At 35.5% G+C, this 22,741-nt stretch overlaps 3 protein-coding genes across 6 annotated transcripts; all 3 read right to left on the bottom strand.

Moving 5' to 3' along the window:
* Nucleotides 1-4,199: 4,199 nt before the first annotated feature.
* On the bottom strand, nucleotides 4,200-7,302 carry Or5m8 (olfactory receptor family 5 subfamily M member 8). 2 transcript variants are annotated; one of them, XM_063283285.1, is made up of 2 exons: nucleotides 7,265-7,302; nucleotides 4,200-5,189 (listed from the first exon to the last, which is right to left on the bottom strand). In XM_063283285.1, the coding sequence occupies exon 2, from the start codon at nucleotides 5,181-5,183 to the stop codon at nucleotides 4,200-4,202; it is 984 nt and encodes a 327-aa protein (XP_063139355.1). In that variant the 5' UTR covers nucleotides 5,184-5,189; nucleotides 7,265-7,302. The 2 variants fall into 2 exon arrangements, with proteins under 2 accessions (XP_063139355.1, NP_001000301.1); NM_001000301.1 differs by lacking the exon at nucleotides 7,265-7,302 and having other exon boundaries at nucleotides 4,200-5,183.
* A 1,823-nt stretch (nucleotides 7,303-9,125) lies between these two features.
* Or5m5 (olfactory receptor family 5 subfamily M member 5) lies at nucleotides 9,126-18,145 on the bottom strand. 3 transcript variants are annotated; one of them, XR_010064678.1, is made up of 2 exons: nucleotides 18,095-18,145; nucleotides 9,126-9,697 (listed from the first exon to the last, which is right to left on the bottom strand). XR_010064678.1 is itself a non-coding variant. In XM_063284312.1 (2 exons), the coding sequence occupies exon 2, from the start codon at nucleotides 13,104-13,106 to the stop codon at nucleotides 12,150-12,152; it is 957 nt and encodes a 318-aa protein (XP_063140382.1). In that variant the 5' UTR covers nucleotides 13,107-13,111; nucleotides 18,095-18,139; the 3' UTR covers nucleotides 12,101-12,149. The 3 variants fall into 3 exon arrangements, 2 of the variants coding, with proteins under 2 accessions (XP_063140382.1, NP_001001125.1); XM_063284312.1 differs by lacking the exon at nucleotides 9,126-9,697 and adding an exon at nucleotides 12,101-13,111 and having other exon boundaries at nucleotides 18,095-18,139; NM_001001125.1 differs by lacking the exons at nucleotides 9,126-9,697; nucleotides 18,095-18,145 and adding an exon at nucleotides 12,150-13,088.
* A 3,266-nt stretch (nucleotides 18,146-21,411) lies between these two features.
* Or5m11 (olfactory receptor family 5 subfamily M member 11) lies at nucleotides 21,412-22,386 on the bottom strand. Its single transcript, NM_001000300.1, has one exon. It carries the CDS (start codon nucleotides 22,384-22,386, stop codon nucleotides 21,412-21,414), a length of 975 nt encoding a protein of 324 aa, NP_001000300.1.
* Between the last annotated feature and the right edge of the window lie 355 nt (nucleotides 22,387-22,741).

The raw sequence follows: 22,741 nt of genomic DNA, 5'->3' as shown, positions 1-22,741 counted from the left end.
CTTGACTTGTTAACTGTCTTGGATTCTGTGAATTGTATATTGGGTCTTCTGTAGTTTGGGAGCTAATATCCACTTATTAGTGAGTACATACTATGTATGCCCTTTTGGTACTATTCAGTAACTCACTTAGGTTGTTATTCTCTTGTTTCATTCATTTGGCTCAAAACTCATAATGTCCTCATTCTTAATAGCTGAATAGTATTCCACTGTGTAAATGAACCACACTTCCTATATCCATTCTTCCTTTGTGGGATATTTGGATTGTTCTAGCTTCTGGCCATCACAGATAAGGTCACTATGAACATAGTGGAGAATGTGACCCTGTGATGTGGTAGGGCATCATTTAGGTATACTCCTAAGAGTGGTATAGCTGAATCTTCAGGTAGATCTAATTTCCATTTTTCTGAGGAGCCTCCAGATTGATTTCTAGAGTGGTTGTAACAGTCTGCAATCCCAACAGCAATTGAGAAAATTTCTCCTCATACTCAATAATAATATGTGCTGTCACTTGAGTTTCTTTTTGGCATATGGTGGAATCTTAGGGCAATTGATTTGTGTATTCCTGATCACTAAGGACTTTGTTCACTTCTTTAATTGTTTCTAGGCCATTGGAGATTCCTCTGTGGTGAATTTTGTTTATCTCTATACTCCTTTATTTTTGATGGGCTCTTCAGTATTTTTGGAGGTTAGCTTTTCTGAGTTCTTTAATATTTTGGATATTGGCCATCTATTGGATGTGGGGTTAATAAGATGAAAGATTTGTTCAATATATGAAAGTCCATTAATGTAATCCATTATTTAAAAACAAATTCAATAAAAAAATCACATAATCATCTCATTAGATGCTGAAAAACACAACACCCCCTCATGTTAAAAGTTTTGGAAAAGTCAGGAATTCACAGCCCATACCTAAACATAATAAAAGCAAAATACAGTAAATCAACAGCCAATATCAAACAAAATGAAGAAATACTTGAAGTAATTACAATAAAATAAGGGAGAAGACAAGGCGGTCCACTCTCCCTGTATCTATTTTATATTGTACTCAAACTTCTAGCTAGAGCAATAGTACAACAAAAGGAGATAAAAAGGATACAAATTGACAAAGAAAAAGTCAAGGTATCACTCCTTGCAGATGATGTGATAGTGTACATAAGTGACCCAAAAATTCTACCAGAGAAATTCTACAGTTGATAAACAATCTCAGCAAAGTGGCTGGATAAAGTTAACTGAAAAAAAAAAACAGTAACCTTCCTTTATACAAAAGATAAATGAGGTGAGAAAAAAAATAGGGAAACACCACCCTTTACAATTGCCACAAATAACATAAAGTATCTTGGAGTAACTCTAACCAAATAAGTGAAAGATCTAGATGAGAACTTCCCAATGGAAGAGTTAGAGAAAGAACTGAAGGAGCTGAAGGGGTTTGAAACCCCATAGAAAGGACAGAAATATCAACTAACCAGATTGCCCAGAGCTCCCAGGTACTAAACCACCTACCAAAGAGTACACATGGAGGGACCAATGGCTCCAGCTGCATATGTAGCAGCAGATGGCATTGTCTGGCATCCATAGGAGTAGAAGCTTTTAGTCCTGTGAAGGCTCATTTTCCCAGTGTAGGGGAATGCCAGGTTGTTGAGTTGAGAGTGGAAGCATTTTCATAGAAGCACAGGGAAGGGTTATGGGAGAGAGGATAACTGGGAAAGGGGATAACACATGAAATGTAAATACATAAAATATTCAATAAATTTTTTTTAAAAAGAAAGAAATTGAATAAGACCTCAGAAAATGAAGAGATCTACCATGTTCCTGGTTTGGTAGTAAGATCTACAGATTCAACACAAACCCCATCAAAATTCCAACACAATTCTTCAAAGTCATAGAAAGAACAATTCTCAATTTCATATGGAAAAACAAAAAACTTAGGATACAAAAAACAATTCTTAGCAATAAAAAGCTTTTGGAATATTACCATCTCTGACTTCAAGCTGTAGTACAGAGCAATAGTGACTAAAAATTGCATGGCATTGATACAGAGATGACAGGTTGATCAATGCAATATAATTGAAGACCCAGAAATAAAACTACATATTTATGTACACTTGATTTCTGATGAAGAAGTCAAAAATATGCAATGGAAAAAAGAAAGTATCTTCAATAAATGGTGCAGTCTCAATGACAATTTATATATAGAGAAATGAAAATAGATCCATATTTTCCACCTTGCACAATGTTCAAGTCCAAGTGGATTAATGACCTCCACATAAAACCTGATACACTGAATCTAATAGAAGAGATAGTGGGAAAGAGTCTCGAACTCACTGGCACTGCTGGTGGTGGAGATGGTCAGTGGGACTTCCTAAACAGAACTCCAATGGCTCAGGCTCTAAGATCTAGAATTGATAAATGGGACCTCATGAAACTGAAAAGCTTCTGTAATGCAAAAAAATAGTCCATAGGACAAATCAGCAATCTATAGATTGGGAAAAAAATCTTTTCTCCTTTTGTATATCAGCATGGCCATGTTTCGCACAGCAGAGAAGTGATCTGGTATCCCAAAAAGATCACCACCAGAAATCTGAGATAACAGCTGTCCTCTGTTATACTAGTCTTCTTCATAGTTTTTGCAAAAGTAATTAAAAGTGAAAGCAGTTAAGTAACTTAAATTCTAAATCATTAAATTTTCTGCTGTGGTTCAGGACCTGACTGCATAACCTACTATTTGATGGTCTAAATGCATGTCTTTTTTAGATTGAGATTATAAAATGGTTGTGCATGTGATTTAGTGTTATACTGCTTCCCAGAATTTAAGACTCTGGATTCAACCCTCAGTACTTTTTTTTTCTTATTCATTCTATATCTTGTTGACTGCTCTCCTCCTGACACCTCCTCCCACAATCCTTCCCCTGTCCCAATCTCCCCTGAGCGGGTGGGGGCCCCTTGGATCTTCTCCCACCCTGGCTATTCTAGTCTCTATGAGCCTAGGCACTTCTTCAACCATTGAGTCCAGGCAAGGCATCCCAGCTGGAAGGATATATCCGACATATAGGCAACAGATTTGGGTAGCCCCCTTCAAGTTCTTTGTGACCCACATGAAGACGAAGCTTCAATCTGCTACGTATATGTTGGGAGAACTAGATCCAGCCCTTGTATGTTCTTTGGTTTGTGTTTCAGACTCTAAGAGTCCCAAGGTCCAGGTTAGTTGACTCTGTTGGTCTTACTGTGGAGTTCCTATTACCTTCAAGGCCCACAAACCATCTTCTCGAGTATCGTTATTTCAAAGACATAACTATTATATCCTGCAGTAATATCCACTTTAATTTAGACTAATATGAAAATATTCTATTCTAAAACAAATGGAACTCATGTAGAGCAAGAATTCAGGAGTTTGATAAAATGCTAATACTTAAAATTAATAAAAAAGATACTGCTAAATCAAGTTCATATTAAAATGATAAGTAGTAATATTAACATGATTCAAAATTGTTTAATTCTTCAAAGAAATGAAGATAAATTGTCCTGTATAAAAATTATGGATGGGGTATAAATGAAAAAAAGCATATTTACTCACCATGATAGTATTTGATAATTAAAACTATATGTATAATTATTCATCAATAATTTTAAAATTATGAAGTAGAACTAATTTTAACCATTTGGATAAATGCACAGAAAAATTCTGCCAAGACACATTATCTTCGAATTCATGGTGTTTAATACTCAGCCTATTAAGAAAGATTGTATCATGTTGTAGAAACAAGCACATTCAACAGATGATCTTAAAAACAAAAGCTATTTATCATTATGCTGTATTTTGTGGAGGTTGTCTTATAATTACATATCATTCCTTATGGTCAAGTAGCCAATGTCTTAAATATAATAAGAAATAAATTAAAGAGATATCAAATGATTGGTACTGACAGAAAATTGTCCCCTATGAATTTTAACATAATTTGTCTTCCAGGTGTAGCCACAAATTCAAAGGGGTGAAAAACACAACAGAAAGCCAAAGGAACATGTAATAAAATTTGACTAAAAAGGGAGACAGATGCAGGCATATGAAATTTTATAACCAAAATTTAATGAGTTTCCATTTCAGAAAAGAATTAAACTAATGCAATCCCCTGCTCTCTATTGTCTTGTCATACTTTAATTTCCTGTCAGTACTATTTCTGCAACTTTGGAAACAATTAGAATTTCTACAAAATGTGCCATGAGTACAAAAGAAAGTTTAATCTTTTTTTCTCAGAAAAATACATTTTTTTGTGTGACAATTCTTTGCTTATTGCTTCTTTCACATCTTTGTTCCTCAGGCTGTAAATCATGGGGTTCAACATGGGAATGACAGTGGTATAGAACACAGCAACCATTTTGCCTTGTTCCACAGATTCTCTGGATGTTGGTCTGAGATACATGAAAAAAAGTGTTGCATAGAATATGATGACAGCTGTCAGATGGGAGCCACAGGTAGAGAAAGCTTTGCGCTTGCCTTCTGTAGAGCTAATCTTCAGAACAGCAGGAAAGATATACAGGTAGGAAGTGAGAATGATGAGCAGGGAGAGGGAGAGGTTAAATCCAGCTACAACAAACATGGAGGTTTCTTTGTGATAAGTGTCAGAACAAGCCAGCTTAATCAGTGGTGGATCAGCACAATAGAAGTGATTGATTTCATTGTGGCCACAGAAAGCCAGGTTGTAAGTCCACATGGTCTCCATCAGACCAGTGAGTGCCCCATACACATAAGGTACTGTAACTAGAGATGTGCACACATTCTGGGACATCTTGCTACCATAAAGCAGAGGGTTGCAGATGGCCATGTATCGATCAAAGGCCATCAGAGCCAGGATATAGATTTCAACATGAACCAACGCAATGAAGAGGTAGCATTGGACCAAGCATGCAGAGTAGGAAATAGTTTTCCTCTCTGAAAGGAAAATCTGGAGCATCTTTGGGGTCACATTGGAAGAGAAGCACATATCCACAAAGGATAAGTGACTCAAGAAAAAGTACATGGGTGTGTGGAGCCTGGCATTGGCCTTGATGAGCAGGATCATGCCCAGGTTGCCTGCCACTGTGACCACATATACCACCAGAAACAGTACAAAAAGCAGAATTTGAAGCTCAGCATAGTTGGTAAGTCCCAGGAGGATGAATTCAGTCACAGAAGTGAAGTTTCTCTTCATGATGTACTACAAAGGAAAATAAAAATTTATGTTGGATTAGACAATCCATAAAGAGGGTGACAATTTAAAAATATTTTGCTAGAATTGCCCCTCTTTTCATTTTTTTGCCTTTTTTCTATCATGCCTTCTTCCCCATTAGTCTATCAGTACACTTGAACTTAATGTTTTAAACACCAGCAAAAACACATTGGCTCCTGAGTTTCAACCTATGTGAGAATCTTGTTGTTTTTTTTTTTTAATTTGCTTGTATTTTCTTTTGAACCATAAAAGCTCTTAGCCTAATTTAGAATTCTTACCAATCTCCATTTCTGCTTTGTACATTTTACTTTTAAACCGCATATCTATTTCTAATTCTCAGATTTTCTTCTATTCATTGTTAATAGAAAAAAGAACTTTGCTGTTTCTGAGATAAAATTTTCTAGATAACTTTACTCAAAGGAGGACTAACCATAAGAAATTGCATGATACGATGGATTTTAGACCAAGCCTTATAAAAAAATTTTATGCTGTATATATATTTTTTAAAAGGGGTAGCTTACAATCATTTTATGTCTTTATAAATTATAATTTACATTTTATATATTTCCTAATTAGTGGGAAAATGACCTACATTAATGGTTTGAGAAAACTTTATATCTATTTTTCAGTTAACTCAGTAAAAATTATACAGGCTAATTATTGAGATATCAGATCTGGATTGGAATATAGAAGTGACTTAGTTCAGGATGTTTATCTGCAGTTGTGAAAGTAGATAGGTGTCCAGTGATCATTCATCACAGACTGGAATTTCACAGTCTTGGTTAAGAATTCCCATTCAGAGCCTGCCCCACATGTGGCTCATACATATACAGCCACCAAACTAGATAAGATGGATGAAGCAAAGAAGTGCAGGCTGACAGGAACCGGATGTAGATCTCTCCTGAGAGACACAGCCAGAATACAGCAAATACATAGGCGAATGCCAGCAGTAAACCACTGAACTGAGAATAGGACCCCCGTTGAAGGAATCAGAGAAAGAACTGGAAGAGCTTGAAGGGGCTCGAGACCCCATATGAACAACAATGCCAACCAACCAGAGCTTCCAGGGACTAAGCCCAAAGACTATACATGGACTGACCCTGGACTCTGACCTCATAGGTAGCAATGAATAGCCTAGTAAGAGCACCAGTGGAAGGGGAAGCCCTTGGTCCTGTCAAGATTGAACCCACAGTGAACGTGATTGTTGCGGGGGGAGGGCAGTAATCGGGGGAGGATGGGGAGAGGAACACCCATATAGAAGGGGAGGGGGAGGAGCTAGGGGGAATGTTGGCCCGGAAACCGGGAAAGGGAATAACAATCGAAATGTAAGTAAGAAATACTCAAGTAAATAAAGATAAAAAAAAATTTTAAAAATTCAACTTCATCCCATAATCACAAAATATTACTTTTCAAAGTAAAACCTGGTCTTAAAGAATAGCTTTTGAAGGGAGAAAGGCAAAACTAAAGCAAAATATAAAACAAACAAATGGCAAATTTTCCATGTTTTCATTTGCTCTCAATCTGGATTAACTACTGAGATCAGGGTGCAATTTTAGTTAGTTTTCTGTAAAATGTGCTTCTCTCTCTCTCTCTCTCTCTCTCTCTCTCTCTCTCTCTCTGTGTGTGTGTGTGTGTGTGTGTTTGTGTGTGTGTGTGTGTGTGCGTTGCTTTCTCTCTTTCTATAAATATATGAGTGATAGGTAGATAGAAGATAGATGATCGATGATAGATTGATAGATAGATGATGTATGTGCTTACAAGTATAGATATAAATTTTATTTCAGCATGTATTTGAGAAATGCCTGTATATAAAATGTCAGCTGGCCTTGAATTTACAACCTTCCACTTGGCCATGTGACTATTTATTTAACATTTAAAACACAAATGCCCAGCCCCTGAACCTTGGTACAATACATACACATAGATAAGTCAAAATATACAGGGTTATATAGTAGTTATCGAGCCACAGTTGACACTTTTGAATAAATGCTTGCAGTCCATGAGAAACAAAACAACATGAGCAGTTTATAGAGCAGCACTTTGGCTATTTTCAAACCACTCACCTCTAAAGAACTATGGAGGTAGGAAAACCAAAATGGGCCTTCAATGCTTATAAGGAAAATGTTTGCTTGTATATATATATAGACTTTTTTCTCTACAGCATTAAAAAAAGAAAAAATCTGAAGTCATCAATCCCTCCAATTACAAGTCCCAGAAGGCAGCTGGGTTATTTTAACCTGGGGGTTAGGAAGAACTGAAGCATCTCTCCAGGGACTTCATCGTTCTGGGTAAGGATCTTAGAACCGTTGTCCTGCATGAGCTGGCATTATGTAATCAAGCAGCCAGCATTAATGTAGGGAAAACATATTCCTTTCAAAATTACCAATGTGAGGTCATTTTAGAAATTTTGTTTGTTTATTTTATATTACTCTGTGCTTAGTAAAATGAAAGAACAAATGAATAAAAATAGAGAAATTTGAAACAATTTAAATTAATTGAGAAAACCTCTTTAACTTGTTATTTTCCTAGGTTAGGTTATACATTCTATAGTCATTGAAGTTCAGAGGTTATGTATTCTTTGTGTTTGTGTGTGTGAGAGAGATATTAGTAAAGCAACTTAGCTTGAAAATATCATAGTTAACAAATTAAGAGGAAATATGTCCACAGAACATTTCACACTCATCCTGTTTAACTCACCCAATTTTTCTTGCAATCTAATAATCCATAGTTTGGATACCAATCAAATTTTCATTAATGGGTTTTTCTTCTTCAGGAAATTGTGACCTCATTCTTCATATGATAAAATTCACATCCCAATTTTACTACACAATACAGACGCTGCATCCTCAGGATGAACATTTTAAAGCATTTAGTATATTAGTTCTCTTTTTTACTCACAAAATACTTCTAAACTGTTCTAATTTTCTCTCTTATCTCAAATTCACATCTGAAAAAACAAATGTGTAGGTTCTGCCTGCTGGTAAGATGGATTCTATTTTTCATAACTGTGATTACTGCCTGACAAAACAATGTCAGAAAGGAAGGGTTTACTTTCCAGTTCAGGTGAAATTCTATCTTAGTAAGGAAAGTGACATTGCTATCCATATAAGGTCAGCAGTCCGAAAGGGGAAGAGAGAAGAATTGAGTGTTATTCTTGCTTCTTCATTTTTATTTAGGATAGAACCATAGCCCACAGATAGACAGTTAGCGCTTGTCTCCTGCCCCAGTAAACCCAATCTAGAAATAACCTCAATAACATGTCTATAGGTCTATCATCCAGTTATTTCCGATCTAAACAAACTATAGTTGCTTGTCTTTTGTAATTATGCATTCCTATTTGGAGAAAAACCACAAGAAAAGTTTACTGTAAGCTAAAACCCCTTTATTCACATACTGAATTAGTTTCTACTGGAAAGCTGGAAGGCTACAGTGATACCTTGAGTTTCATAGAAATAGTGTCTCAAGAGCAGTGCGCTCTCCTGAACATAACATGGCTGTTGAAACTGTGACGTCACAATAGCCGTGTTACCTACACAAGATCTAGTGGTGATCAATTCAGAATAAATCCCAGTATAGAATATCTCCATCCCCTTCTCCCTACCTTACTAAATAGCTGTTCACAGTACATTGTTACCAGGAACATCGTTTCTTTATGGATGGGATAGCAACTGGCAGGATTCTCATCCTCTACTGTATTGCCCACACCCATGTACATATAGGCACCTCTAACTGAATTCACTAATTATCAGAAACAAGTGAAGATGTAGCAAAGTACATTGGCAGACAACACAGAAGGAGTCAGAGTTGTGAGATAAAGGAAGGTGAGATCATATGTGGTTTTATATAAGTCTAATATTTTCAAAACTAAAGAAAATATTAAGAGGGTTTAAATATTTTCCATCCTCCTCCACAAAATAGAAACTATTTCTTTTTTTTTTTGTTACTCTTTATTTACAATTGTGAGAGCCAACCTTGGGATTCTTTCTCCAGCTACAGGTCTGGTTGTACCTGTCACTCTTCTTTCTGTTGTCACTGATTCGTAACAGGAATTACAGGGGAATAATACTTTATTTTGGCTTATGGTTCCAGCGGATATCATCATTGTGGCTTATACTTTCAGTTGATACAGTTCATAAAGGCATGGCTCCAGGAGTTTGAAGCAACTGATTACCTTGCGTCCGTAAACAGAAAATAGAGCCAGATGAATGTCTGTGCGCAGCTGTTTTCTCCTTTCAGTCTGGATTCCAGCCCATGGAATGGTGCCGCCTACATTTAGGATTATTTTTTTCTCTTCAGTTATCCCATAAAATTAACTGGCACATTCAGTTTTGCAAAAATCTTATTCTTTCTCCTTCTGTTTATTTGGCAGCTCAAAAAAACCCAAGTGGATGCACCTAATCCTGCAGAGGCTTGATGCCCCTGGGTGGGAAGACACCCAGGGTGGGGCACTTTCTCAGAGGTGAGGTAGAGGTGGGGAGAACTCTGTGAGGGGGTTACTGAGGATGTAAGTGAATAAAATAGTTAATTAAAAACACATAAAACAGATACTATCTCAGTTTTGCTAATGATTCTCTCATTAAGATTATACTATTACCTCATATTTATTAGGTACGATTAAACAGCAAGTTTTCTGGCCTACAGAGTAGTAAAAGCCTTATTTTTTGGTAAAATATGTTCCTGTATAAACTACTCAGCACATTGAGGATGACAATGTGGTCTGTATTAAAATCTAGTTTAATTTTGTCTGAGAAACCACACTGTGGCAAAACACATTGATTTTCTCCATTAATGCTTCTTAATAAAACAAAAGAAAATAAAACAAAATAAAACAAAAACAACTAGACTACTACTAATTCAATTTCCAATACACTTATTGGCAGCCAGATGTGTAGCCCTTTTGCAGTCAAATATCCATGAGAGTTTGATTGAATGAGAATGTTAAGAAGGGGGAAACCAACTCCTGAAATTTGCTGCTGTCACACGCAAATAAAAAGATGTTATGAATTTTAAAATGTATGTTTTTTTCTCTTCTTCATATGAGCATGTATGTATACGTGTAAATGTTTTCACATCAGTCTCCTAAAACATCTGACATAAAATGTATGCTATGCTTATAATATTATATGTACCATTATAATGTGTACCATTAAATTATATGTACCATTAAATAGTGTCTTTACAATGAAAGTATAGAACATATATAGACCCTGAGATCTAAAAAAACTAAAAATTAGGAATAATAGTGTGACTGGTTTTGCAAAATTACATGACTGTTTAGATAGTACTATATATAAGTTTTTAAGGAGAATCAAACGAAATAGTAAATACTGTAAAATCATCTTTATATTTTTCAGAGAATGTATTAACAATAGGATGTTCAAAGTAGAGATATTTGAAGTATATCACTTGGCATAAATAATTGTGGGCCTTAATATAGAATGCCTAAGCTGAAATTGCCACTTTTTTGTTGAGCCCCAAACAGAAAACTTTGAAAAACCAAAAAGAAAGATTACTTCTATTGAACAGAATAAGGACATTCTGTGGGTTTCTCTTTTGTGTTGATATCCAATCCAACAAGTGCAGTTCCAAATTGATGGCCCCGTACACACCTGGTGAAACGGAGCAAGTCTGTGCCTTAGCCATAGGGTTGACTTTACTATACTGAGAAGGAGTTGACACTACTTAAGCACTTGGACATTCTTGCATTATAACACCCAGATAATTGTATCATCTGCTTTCATTCTCCTTACACTGTTAGAATTTCTACAAATAAACTATCCCAAGACTCCTGAAAACTCTTTTGATAATAGTAGCAATGCATACCCATAGAGAGACTTAGGAAACAGTGGCTGTCTTTGTTAGCCCACAGCACAGCAAATTTACCAAAACTGTAACTTAAAAGAAAAATATTGCTTTCTTTAGCATAATAAATACTTTAAAAGAAAATTATAAATCATTCTATTCATGGTACACAATACTGGATCATATTAAAACTGAGGTAAAAAGATCAAATATTGGTCCATTCTAAAATCGATAGATTAGTAAAGAAATAAGGAAAGATGTAAGGAATTTTGGTTCTAGAAATGTGAAATGTCGCTAGTTAATTCTACAATAAAAAGTTTATGAAGGCAAAAGATACTGCTCTAAAGAAATCTTTTCGAGTGCCTGGATCTAGAGTTAATACATAGCATCTGGAAAGGTTGTTCAGCAGTTTAAAAACATATTAGGTCTTGCAGAGGACATGGGGTAAGTTCTCAGCACACATATGGTGGCTCTGGTATTCCCCTTTGGTAGAAAAGTGTTTTACTGAAAGTGATTCTTACAAGTAGGAGGAAGTAGGTAAATGGAAGGCATCAAAACATAAGAGGGTAACTAAGCACACCTACTGAACATCCTGTGATATACTACAATCCCATCACATCTACCAATAATCTTGGACTATACAACGACACTCTTGCAAGAAATCAGCTTTGTCCTTCAAAATATGTTTTGCCAATTTTGTGTCTATGTATACAAACATAATTACACATTTATTTGTGGATATATACTTTCTTTTTCTAAAAGTTTTTAAAACTGTTACTAGTCTGTCTGGGCACTATGAATGAAGATGAAGATGAAGGGCAGAAATACTTCACTCCTTTTCACTTTTATATTTATATTAAAATTGGATATTTTACTGTAATAAATGTATAATTTTTATAATGTAAAACTAATGTATAAAGACATGAATGTAAAAGGGTACAGTAATAGAATAACAGTCTCCCACATTTACACATGTGTTGCACTTCCACACAGTATGTAAACTGTTAATCTTTTATACCTTTTTATTATGTACTTTGAATAAAAGAATATGGATTTTCATCTTGTGTATAAAGTGAATTTCTACAAAAAGTTGGATGTCATTTTCATAAACAAAATTTTTATTTAATTTATAAAGACAGGATGATTTTACTTTGAAAGCACATTTCTTCTGACCAGCTTCTGAAAAGCGTGTTTCACATCCTTATTCCTCAGACTGTAAATGATAGGGTTCAACATGGGACTTACAAAAGTATAGAACATGGCAATTATTTTGGACTGCTCCACTGACTTGTCTGTGGGAGGTCTAACATACATGCAGAATAGAGTCCCATAAAACACAGTCACTGCCACCAGGTGAGACCCACAGGTAGAAAAGGCTTTGCGCCTACCTTCAGCAGAACGCATCCTCAAGATGGCAATGAGAATGAACAGGTAGGAAATGAGGATTATGAGCAAGGAATTGGAGAGGTTAAATCCTGCTACCACAAACATCGATGTTTCCTTAATGAATGTGTCAGAGCAGGAGAGTCTGATGAGAGGAGGGTCAGCACAGTAGAAGTGGTTGATAATATTGGAGCCACAGAAGGTCAAGCGATATGTCCACATGGTTTCCATCAGGCCACTAAGAAAGCCATATATATAGGGCCCGGCAATCAGACGCACACATACCCCTTTGGACATCTTGCTGCTGTAAAGCAAAGGGTTGCAGATGGCCATGTATCTGTCATAGGCCATCACAGCTAGCATATAATATTCAGTAATCACCATAGCAATGAAAAAATAACACTGGACTAAGCAAGCCGCATATGAGATGGTTTTCTTCTCTGCTAAAAAGTTTACCAGCATCTTGGGGGTCACATTAGTAGAATAGCACAAATCCAAACATGACAAACTGGCAAGAAAGTAGTACATAGGGGTATGCAGGCGTGAATCTATCCTGATCAACACCATCATGCCAAGATTCCCTCCCACAGTGATCAGATAGATCACCAGGAAGAGCACAAAAAGCAAAGGCTGCAGCTCTGGACGATCTGTTAATCCCAAGAGAATAAATTCAGTCACCATGGAGTAATTGCCTCTGACCATTTTCTTAGGTGCCAGCATGCTGACTTAGATGAGTCAAAGAAGGGTAAAGGAAATGCATGTTAGACATTTTCTCTCTTTTCCCCTTTCTCTTATTATTCGTCCACAAATAGATATTGCTAAGCTCTGAGAATATTAGAGCTAGTACATTAGATTTTTCAAATCTTTAAAAAAACAAAACAAAAACAACCTTTTGTTCTCTCTCTCTCTTTCTCTCTCTCTCTCTCTCTCTCTCTCTCTCTCTCTCTCTGTGTGTGTGTGTGTGTGTGTGTGTGTGTGTGTGTGTGTGTGTTTGTGTGTGTCCGTCCTTGCCTTCCACATTGTTTGCGACAGGGATTCAGCATCTCTTGCTGTTAAATGATCTGACAAATTTGCTTCTCAGGATTCTACTGTGTCTCTGCTTCTCATATCAACACTGGAACACTGAAGTTTACAGACTGTTATCACAACCAACTTAAATGGATTCTATGGAACAAATGTTTCATATACATGTGGTAAAGTGGTTAAGGCAGGTTCTTTACCCACTGAGTTATCTCTCCAGTCTAGGCTGGTATGCTTAAGTAGATTACACATTGCCCCAATTTGCTAACAGCACAGGTATAGATCATGCCTACCCAGAAAGGATCACAAGGCTTCCCAGGTTCAGGACAAAACAGAAAGTGTGGTCAAGAGCCTGTTACTATTTTTCTTGTGGAAAGAATGAGCAAAGCAGGGTAAGAAAGCTCAAGATTGACTAGTTTGAATAATTCCCTTGAACTCTGACAGTTTAGAAACTATCCTGGTCCTATATCCAAGGATGATAGTTCAGAGGAGTAGTAGAATACTGGAGGCACTTATAAAGACATTTCTTTAATTTGTTTGCTCACATTCAACTGAGTGTTCTACTCTCTCTGGTAATTAGCTAACCTAAGAAGGGCAAGACAGAGATTTAGGGTGAAAGAGGTAATCATGACCCAGTAATAGGTCCAATTGGGATAAACTTCCAAGTACACATTATAGTTTGTTATGAAACAGTGGTCTCCTTCTTAACAATCAGGAAAGATTTACCAGTGACTCACACTGTGTGTATATCTAAAAGCCCCACTTTGGAGAATTTAATCCCCTTGTGTCAAAAAGAAATAAAGAAAGCATGGAATTAAAGATACCAGAAGTAAATTCTCTCCAGATCTATTTTGCTACTATAATCTTAATGTTTCATAATATAACATTACTGTTGAAATGCAAAAGGATGAAGTTACAGACAGGATAACCAAGACCAATATGAGCTACTAAGTAAAGGGTTTTCATACAGCACGTGGTATGACACATGTGAAGGAAAATTTCACCACAAATACTTAGGTCATGGTTTCATTTTCTTATCAATTTACTTTTTCATTTGTTCTCCCTGCCCCCAAATCAAATGTTTCACAACACATGACAAAATTTGGCAATTCTGTTCTGGTGGTGGAACAGAAATTTGAATTTAACCTTTCTAATTAAATGCAGAAAAAGTTCAACTATCTTTGTTGTAGTAAAGGGAAAATTAATGAAAAGGGATGTAATTACTGTCAATCCAGAGGGCAGAATGTGGTTTTGTAATTAACAAATTATATTCTCAGATAGTATCAAGTCAGTATCATCTCTAATTGATAAATACATCAACACATTAATGGTTGGGACACTCTATAATGTATTTTAATTATTGATTTTGGTGCTATTTTTAGGCTTTTTTAAAGTTTTAAAAATAAATTGTATAGAAGAGTAAATTCAATTGACTAGCACAGTTATTTATTCAATCAATCACAGTAAGCAAGGTGGTGGGCATAAGAGTCAACTAAAATGAGCCAAAGAATAGTTTCTGTGTAAACAGTTACTCTGACTATGAGGTATAATTTTTACTATATGCTAATGTGTGTCCCACGTTCTAATACACTATGGCTATGAGGTTACTATTTTAAGTTTCTGAATCCATTATTTTTCAGCAAAATCTACCAAAATATTTTTAGAAATTAATTTTATATTTCAATCTGTCCTCAATCAAAGAATAAAAAAGAAATCTGCAGACCTGTTCTACTATGGTACAGTAACTGCACATAGTACCAAACCTACCAGCTATATATCTCAAATACATAATCTGTTCGCGATAGCTGAATCAAACACAAGTACAAATTATGTTGATGGCACACTCAGAATGCTGCATACTTAATTAAAATAAGCTAATACACAAGTGACTACATACTAGAACACCACACATACTGGAGAGGAAAAACAAAACAAAACAAGATGACCAATAATGGCTTTTGCTTTCAAAAAGGTGGTTGATGTCACACAATAAGGGTGAAGAAAGTTATAGTTAAATGTCATAGTTCAATATTATGTGTTTGATCTAAGTAGGTATTTCTGTTTAAAATAAGGATAGACATTGAGGAATGATGGGGCTGATCTGGGAATTGAGGCATTTTTAATACTTTTCTAGTAGGACAAGAGTAGAACTCTCAAGAAAGTTGACCATTTCATATGGAGGCATTCCAATGAGAAACTTTCAGTTGAAATGGAAGCTATTTGTTTATGTATATGAGAAATATCACAAAGATATCATAATAGAAAACAGCAGACAGCAACATACTTATAAATAGCCCTTTCCTTATGGCATTGTTATCTACCTGAAATTTAGTAACTATTAGTCAGCATGAATACTAATAAGGTTCTTAAATATGCATATTCTTTATGAAATTAAACTAAATAGAAATATAACCCATCATACAATTTTACTGGCACTATAATATCAACTTACATCTAGTTAGTTAGAAAAATATAAAAAATGGTAATTTAGTTGTCATTTATGTTTATTTCTATATTAAAACTAATTACAATATTTGGAAAAATATATAGATTGCTTTTAAATAGAAAAGACTCTTGTGGTAACTCAGTATGTTGTGAATATATAGGTAATACTTCAAGTGACTGATATCGATCCTACCAATGAGAAAGACAGAAGTCACAATCAACAATCAAAAACATCTATAAAATCAGATGTACAGATTACATTTGTATCTGAAATACTACCAGTTGAAATGCACATATCTCTTTTCTGGAACTTGTTTACATGAAATTTTATGGTAGCAGAGTAGCCTAGAATGTTAGCATCACTATTCCATGTGCCCACAGTCTCCTGTACAAAAGCTGTTCTTTAGTCATATTAATTAGATGAAGTGGGAGAATACTGGAAATTTTAGTCAAGAAAGGGGACATAGGAAAAAAAGGAAATAGTTTCTGAATTAAAAATCCAGTAGTCTGGCATCTAACTACCAGGCTGAGCATAGAGATATACAGAAGTTAGTGAAAAGAGTTAAGAAAATGGTATTGTGGGGCAGGAGAAATGGCTCAGGGCTTAAGAACACTGTCTGCTCTTCCAAAGATCTGAGTTCAATTTCCAGCAACCACATGGTGGCTCACCACCATCTGCCATGGGAACTGATGCCCTCTTCTGATGTGCTTGAAGACAATGAAACGATATTCGTATAAACAAAAATAAATGTCTTAAAAAGAAAATGGTAATGTAAGATAGAAAATAAGAATGGAGAAAGATAAGCCAGATAGTTATGCACCATATAGTTATTATTCCTATAAACAACTTCCTGGGAGTGTACACTCTTGTATGCTTTACCATGATGGATTCCAATACCTCCATTCTCTCCTAGTTTTCCACTGCTACACTTCCCAAATAAAGGGCACGATATGCTATTACCTTACAATGAACAATCCTGGCTTCTAGGTCACTTTAGATAATCGAGATTCATATAATTGTCTTTGTTGTTAGTGAAACTCTTTTATTTTTTTTTTTAGATTTTTTTTTATTAACTTGAGTATTTCTTATTTACATTTCGAATGTTATTCCCTTTCCCGGTATCCGGGCAAACATCCCCCTAATTCCCCCCTCCCCTTCTTTATGGGTGTTCCCCTCCCCACCCTCCCCCCATTGCCGCCCTCCCCCCAACAATCACGTTCACTGGGGGTTCAGTCTTAGCAGGACCAAGGGCTTCCCATTCCACTGGTGATCTTACTAGGATATTCATTGCTACCTATGAGGTCAGAGTCCAGGGTCAGACCATGTATAGTGTTTAGGTAGTGGCTTAGTCCCTGGAAACTCTACTTGCTTGGCATTGTTGTTCAAAGGGGTCACGAGCCCCTTCAAGCTCTTCCAGTTCTTTCTCTGATTCCTTCAACCGGGGTCCTGTTCTCAGTTCAGTGGTTTACTGCTGGCATTCGCCTCTGTATTTGCTGTATTCTGGCTCTTAAGATTTCATTTAAATCACATCATCTCCCATGACAGGGTCACCTTCTTTCCATAATATTTTGAGTTAGCAATTGTGCATTATCAGAGATTGAGCAGTTTTGAAAGTATCTGCCATTTCTACCGTATCTACCTTTCAATTTTGAATCTACCAATTCTAAACTCATACTTTCTAGTGTGCTTATTTCTCTCTTTGACAATTTAAAGGTAAACTTTTTCTTAAAAATATATATTTAAATTTTGCAAGAAAGAATAAATCTTGATGTATCTTTTTTGATTTTTTATTAATTATTTTATTTTTAAGACTGTAATATAAGTACTTCATCCCTTCATTACCTTTCCTCATTTTAAACTCCTTTCTTCTTTTTCAAATTTATGACCTTCTTTCCTATTAATTTTTGCTGAAAGTGTTTTGGGGATATTAGAGAATTTACTTTAAAATATTATAATATTACCAGTGTAGTGAACAGCTAATTTCTTCCATGTGGCCATTAATTTTTGAACTAATTATTGAAATGCAATTTGGCAATAAGAATGATTATCACAAACATAATTTCAATAAATTTTTAGTATTTTTCAATAATCAATCTAACACACATACTCACTTACTTCAGCAAGATAAGACCCTAGACTACTATTCAATCAGTTTTGCTGAAACTTGACTCTTCATCATAACTATGCAAACTGAAACAAAAAGAAAAATTAGAAATACAAAAGTCATGATATTCCTTCCTACCTGAATTCAGAAAAACTTTTCACAGAAACAGAAGAGGTCCAACCAAGGAACTGCTTAAAATGATTTATGCCCTATTTGTAACTTGAAGAGTTTATTCCCAAAGTATTTTTTAACACACCCCAAAGAAATAATTAAAGAAACGTAGTAATTGGTTTAGACACGTATTCAATAGAACCGTGGGATTTGAGCGATGGAATTGCATCACCTGGTTGTCATCTTGAGCTACATATTTCATGTGTTTATAAATTGATTCTCAGAGGATGCTTTGTTATGAATCACTATTTATTACAAGAAAATAGTTTCAACAATTAGTACAATGTTTTGAAATAATTCATGGACTTTAACTTTTTATGATTCTTTCAAAACAAGAATTTTGTACTGTAAATCCTCTCACGATTATGAAAAGACTAAGTAGTCACATTACAAAATGAATAATTTTATTGTCTTAATGATTTATTAAACCAGCAATATCATATAATTAAACATAATGAAATTATTAAAAAGCAAGTTTATACAACATAGACATCTCCTAGACATATTAAAATTTAAAAGCACCAAAATTTAAAAACATCAAGTCTGTTAATAAATAATACATTCAGATTTGATTTTCTGTCAAGGAAACAAATTATATCAATAATTTTCTCATAAACTAAAAATGTGAGAATAGTCATAGATGTATAAATTTGGTTCCAAACTCCTCAACTTATGATAGATGAGGAGTATCAGGAAAGAAACAATCAGTAAAGTCATATATATATATATGTATATATATATATACACATATATATACACACATATATATATGTGTGTGTGTGTATCTGTGTGTATTGAGAACTCATACTTACTTTACATTCATGAATAATGTTTTGAAGTTTAAATTCAACTTAATGAACAGAGGAAAGAATGACATATGGCAAAGTGCAGGATAGATATAAACTAACCTCTATATACAATAAATACTTATATTACAATGCCCGTGTTAATGTAATATACTGTGTACAATAAAATAATGAATGAAAATTACAAAGTTTAGCCAGCTTTAAGACTAGACATATATAAAATATGTATCCCCAATAATGGGGCACAAAAATGGATATCCATGTACAACTTCACAAAATGGCTCTTCCAGGACAAGAATGTTCAACAAGGAAGAAATAAGACCCACGGCTCCAGCTGCATATGTAGCAGAGAATGGCCTTGTTGGGAACCAATGGGTGGAGAAGCCCTTGGTCCTCCAAGGCTGAACCCCCAAGTGTAGGGGAATGTCAGGGTAAGGAGGCAGGAAAGGGTGGGTGGTTGGGGAGGGGGAACACCCTCATAGAAAAAGGGGGAGAGGAATGGGATAGGGGGTTTAGGGACTGGAACCCAGGATAGTAAATAACATTTGAAATGTAAATTTAAAAAAATCCAGTAAAAAAGAAAGAAATGAATGAAATGAAAGTTAAAAAGTTTTACTTACAGATGACATACAAAAATATTAAAAAAACCTATAAAATAAATAAACATACTAAAGTCACTAAGATAGACTAATCTTCCAGACAAAGCAGTAGCTGACATTTAAGTGTACCTACAACATATTCTTGCAACACACACATATGGAATAAGCAATGTGATATAAGATATAGTCCTGAGTGTTATTTTTTTTTTGCACTTCACCACTGAGGGACACCCCAGTTCTTCTCTTTATTATTAAAGATTTACTTTTTTATTAACTTGAGTATTTCTTATTTACATTTCTGAATGCATATATAAACTTAAATTGAATTCTGGAGAATTTTACAAAATATTTAAAGAAATTCTGTTTTCTTTGGTATTTCCATAGGGAATTATAAAATTAAGCATCCAAAGTGTTTCTAAATGAGCAATAACAAAACAACATATAATGATCTTAAGGAATAATTACTTAATGTACAATGGGAAGATTATATGAGTGATTGGTTTTATCTTATTTTAATGGGGAAATAGAGCTATTGACATACTCATCTCCCTTAGACCACAAGATATTCTGAGAGAAAGAAGATCTGGCCTGCTCCTTTAGTTCATCTTTAGCCCTGATCCTGAAGCTTTGATATTTTATATTGCCAAAGAAAGTGCTTAATTTGTTTACAGAAAAATCATCCCTGCCAACAAAACAAACATTCTAAAACTAGTAATAGAAGAACCAGTCAATGCAGTAACATCACTGCCTGCTATGATTTACAGCTACTCATCTTGTGTGTGTGTGTGTGTGTGTGTCTCCATTTCTGATTGTAGTCATAATTGTCAGACCAACATATTCTAAACTGTGAGATGAAGACGAAGTCAAAAGTGATCTCCCAACCCTGAATCTTAACAGAAAGTAAGCTTACAAAACTCGGAATCCTGGATTCACAAACATACATACAAAAAGTATAATCTATGAGTTTCATGGTTCTTGCATGGTTCCTTCTCCACAGAAGCACAAAAAATCATTATCGTGATGCATGTTGCTCATTTTAACTACTAAATAGGGGGAGGAGTACAGATCCACCATCATTTCTTAAAAATCCTTCAGCAAAATGGCTGATGGGTCTATCACTGAAAGGTATTTATCAGAGAACCAGTGTGTCCTGTAAACTCTTTTAAATAACAAGTTCACAGCAGGGATACAGGCAGAAAGCATAGCTTTCAAAGTATTTACTTTAAATACTTTTCAAATAGCCCCTATTCAAATACAATGTGCTGCTTAATCCAGGAGCCTGTGTACAACACAGATTTGAAGACAGATATCTGAGGTGGACTGATTCACTTTTTCAATATGAACTGCCGTGATATCTATATTACTAGTTTGCATCAATTGCTGTGCTCTTTGTTATGAAACATCTCCCAGGAGTAACTTAATAGAAGAAGGACTTATTTTGGTCGTTATTTAAGAAAGGATAGAGTTATGGTAGGAAGACGAAGAGGCAGGAGAGAGATACATTAGTCACAGTGTGCTCACACTCCGAAAGCATGAGTTGAATGACTGTATATATGACTTCTCTGTTCATTTTCATTTAGTTCATGTGGCAAGCAAGAAGATGGTTCTGTGTACTTTCAACAATTATATTTTTCCTCAGGTTAACTTCTGTAGATGTATGTACACAAGTGTACAAGAGAAAAAGATATGTCTCCTAGTGATTTTTAATCTAATCAAACTGTGAAAATTAAATATTATTGGTCCATGGTACAGGTTACAAATCAGGACAAAAATTGGACTAGATAATTTATTTAAACAAGGAGAGCATTTAATTAGGATATGAAATATATGGCCACAGAGAATATAAAAAATGATCAAAACTCATATTTTTGTCAGGAAACTATTGTTGTCGTTTATTGAATGGAGGAAGAAACAACGCTGTCCTGATAACTTTTTGCCCGAGTATTGTTTTCAAGGCCTGCTTTACGTCTTTATTCCTCAGACTGTAGATCAATGGATTCAGCAGTGGACTCACAAAGGTGTAGAAGACGGCTATTATTTTGGACTCCTCAACAGTCTTGTCAGTGGGTGGTCTCACATACATGCAGAAGAGAGTCCCATAAAACAATGTAACAGCCATCATGTGGGAACCACAGGTAGAGAATGCCTTGTGCCTTCCCTCAGCTGATTTGATCCTTAAAATGGCAGCAATAATGAAGGCATAGGACACCAGGATGATTGTGAGGGAGCTGGAGAGATTAAAACCAGCTGATATTAACATAGCATGTTCTTTAATGTAAGTATCAGAGCAAGACAGCTTAATGAGTGGTGGGTCAGCACAGTAGAAGTGGTTGATGACATTGGATTTACAGAAGGTCATTCTGAAGGTCAAGATGGCTTGGAGTAGTCCATCTGAGAAACCATAGGCATAAGGACACATGGCCAAGCAGATGCAGACTCGCCTGGACATTTTCACACTGTAACGAAGAGGATCGCATATGGCCACATAGCGGTCATAGGCCATGGCTGCCAGTATGTAAAACTCTGTGAGGAGAAGGGCAATGAAAAGGTAGCACTGGATAAAGCAGCCAATGAAGGAAATTGTCTTCTTGTCTGATAAGAAATTGCTCAACATCTGTGGGGTGGCCGTTGAGGTGTAACACAAATCCACAAATGCCAAGTTACTGAGAAAGAAGTACATAGGCTTGTGAAGGCGGGAGTCCAGTCTGATCAGAGCCATCATGCCCATGTTGCCTAAGACAGTGACAAGGTAAACAAACAGAAACAGCACAAAGAGGAGAGGCTGGAGCTCTGTGCGATCTGTGAGCCCCAGTAAAATGAATTCTGTGATTTTAGTGCTGTTTGTGAGGAGCATCTCCTGAGATCCGGGTCTCTGCATCAAGCTGCAGAAACAAGAAAGATGTGGAGATGAAAGATGATACTTAAAATCATGCTTTGCTTAAATCCTGTTTTCTGAAAAATATGACATCTAAAGCAAATTATATAGTAATCCTCTTTATATTTCTTCAAAGCCCCCCTTTACTTTGCTTTTCATTCCTCTGGATTGTGCTGTATACAACTATGAATTCTGTATGAATCCATATATCTAGGAGTGAATTTTTGCTGCATCTGTCCTATCTCTCTGAACTTCTTTTGCTTCCCAAACTATCTGTTCTACAAAATTAACAATATTTAATTTTCTTTGTCAGGTAACTCAGACAGACTTCCTT

The sequence above is a fragment of the Rattus norvegicus genome, chromosome 3, assembly GCF_036323735.1.
Source record: "Rattus norvegicus strain BN/NHsdMcwi chromosome 3, GRCr8, whole genome shotgun sequence".
NCBI lineage: Eukaryota > Metazoa > Chordata > Mammalia > Rodentia > Muridae > Rattus > Rattus norvegicus.
This window is presented reverse-complemented; position numbering and strand designations above follow the sequence as displayed.